General features: G+C 38.3%; 1 protein-coding gene across 1 annotated transcript; it reads left to right on the plus strand.

Annotated features, from left to right (window-relative positions):
* Positions 1-944: 944 nt before the first annotated feature.
* Positions 945-1,165, plus strand: LOC138149630 (small ribosomal subunit protein uS14-like). Its single transcript, XM_069072783.1, has one exon. The coding sequence runs from the start codon at positions 945-947 to the stop codon at positions 1,113-1,115; it is 171 nt and encodes a 56-aa protein (XP_068928884.1). The 3' UTR covers positions 1,116-1,165.
* Positions 1,166-2,595: the final 1,430 nt, after the last annotated feature.

Genomic DNA, 2,595 nt, shown 5'->3' on the forward strand with positions numbered 1-2,595 from the left:
CTTAAGGACAGGTGTTTACTGAGCATCAAGAGAATGCGTAATATTGGTAGTTCATAAACTGAAGACTTTTATTGGTGGTTCAGGGACAAGGAAAAGTTCTCTCAAATCCTACCTCTAGCTCTGAGACTTTCTACTGTGACCCCCAGCTTATGTGTACAAGTGCATATTAGCAAAGACTGTTAATGTGCTGGCCCTGCAAAGTAAATGGTGGGGGGGGGGGGGGGGGGGGGGGAGGGGGGAGAGACACATACAAGAGGTAAAGAAGGCATGGCAGTCTTTGGAAATGTCATTTTGGGGTGAAGATACCTTTGGACACAGAAATGCACTGGGTCTTTCTGTTAAAATTTGCAGTAAACTGGAAGAGACAAAAGTATAACTTTGTCAAATTTGGTAATGTGGGAATTAAAGGAGCCAGTTTAATGCATTTCACTTCAATCTGGTGTGTCATCTGCTAGTACATATTTACAATCAATTTGGGAAACATGGTGTCCTGAGAAATTTGAATTTTAATCTTGGGTCTGTCTATACTTGACTAACTTGTCAGAGACATTTAAACTCATTGAGACATATTTTTTATTTAATAATAATAATATATGTCCTAATGACTTTAGGAAGTTTGGTAGAATAAGTTAAAGTCCTTGGAATAGCATGAAGCAATATCAAAATATGAGGAATTGTACAAGTTCTGATAAATATGACATCAACAGGAATGGAAGGAGGGATTTATTAGTAAATTGTTAACAACCTGTTCTCTGGGGAAAGAATGTGCATACCTTGATACACTATTCATTTCAATCTGTATTATTACCATTTTTCATTACTTTCTTAAGCCATAACAGTTAACAGAACAATAAATAAAACTCTGTTTTGTAGTATTTACTAATTTCTGAATTGCAAATGCTCACATTGACTTTTTTTTTCCTCTGGTCTTTGCAAGTGGCTCCATGGGTCACCAGCAGCTCTGCTGGAGCCACCCTCGTAAATTTGGCCAGGGGTCTTGGTCATACGGCATCTGTTTGAACCGGCATGGCCTGATACACAAGTATGGCCTGAACATGTGCCACCAGTGCTTCTGGCAGTATGCGAAAGACATCAGCTTCCTCAAGTTGGACTAAGTTATATTTATGGATCTTGCTTCAGTGATTACACTGACCATCAGTGACTACCATTTACTAGATTCTGGACAACTATTTGATCTACCCACCTAAAGATCTGATCCTGTTGTACATGCTATGTTAATTTGCAAATATAATTTTAAAAAGTCATCCTCAGTTATTAAAAAAAATGCTTACATTGCAAATTTAACAATCAACTTTCTGGTGCTTGCACAAGCTTGTATACCCCTGAATGGAAGTTTCATGACGCAGTAGAAAGAGCACTGGGTTAGATATCCTAAGACCTAATGGAATTCTATTCTTGGCTTTTTCACTAACTGGAATTGGGAAAGTTATAACCTTTCTGCCTGCAGTTTACTCACGTGTAAAACAATGTAAGTTGCAGAGTGATACAATAGAAAGAGCTCTGGACTGGGCATTGACTCCCTCACCCTAGAGACACTTTCTCCTGGACTGGAGTCCCTATCCTGGACTTCCATGTCAGGAGGAACACCAGTCATGGTCACTGTACTTCCAGTTCAACTCATTCTCTGGGGTTTATACTTCCTGAGCAGCAGCTTTGCCCCATTAGTACTCTATGTGCCACCACTCCCCCACTCCTGCCTCCCTTTTCCATTTCTCCTTTATGTGTGGTCTTCCTCCTTTTGAATATAAGTTCATTAAGAGTGAGGACTCTCTTGTTTGGTTGTATTTGTATCCCCGGTTCTAAATATAGTAGGTGGCACACAATAAGTACTTAATAAATGATTTTTTATCTATCTACAAATGAGAATATTGAGACTCAGAGAAGCTAAGTCACTTGTCAAAGGTAATGTAGGTATTTAGTGGTAAACCCAAGATAAGAAAATCTGGTATTTATATAGGCCTCTAAGATTTGCAAAGTATTTTACAAACAGCTCATCTTATCCTCATAAGAACACTGAAAGGTAGGTGCTATTATTATCATTGTTTTACAGATAAGGAAATTGAGGAAGACAGAAGTTAGTGATTTGCCCAGTGTCATAATACTGGTGTCTGAAGATAGATGTAAACTTGGGTTTTCTTGACACTTCTCTCTCTCTCTCTCTCTCTCTCTCTCTCTCTCTCTCTCTCTCTCTCCAGTATAATCAAACTACCTCGAAAAAACTAAAAACACAAATTTTCTGACCACAAATCCAGTGATCTTTCAACTGTGCCAACAATTTTCCTATGATCCTTTTAGTTCTAATCTTCTCTGATAGAAAATCAAAGGTGTTTTTGTTTTGTTTTGTTTTGCCTCTGTGGGGTTCAGTCTGGGGATGTCCTTGAAAGAGGATCAGGGGCTCTCATCCCATAATTCTTTCATCCCATCAAATGTAATATTGAATTCCCAATTTAATGCTATGAATAGCTCCAAGAATTTGAATCTGCTTCTTGTCAATCCATTCTGTGACTCCTCTTTCTATTTTTCAACAAAGATTTTTGTCATTGGGTTTACCTTGTCATGACTAACCTTGAAAAA

This window comes from Petaurus breviceps, unplaced genomic scaffold (assembly GCF_028583685.1).
Source record: "Petaurus breviceps papuanus isolate PSGF00001 unplaced genomic scaffold, PetGlider_PUasm1.0 90847, whole genome shotgun sequence".
NCBI classification, from domain to species: Eukaryota; Metazoa; Chordata; class Mammalia; order Diprotodontia; family Petauridae; genus Petaurus; species Petaurus breviceps.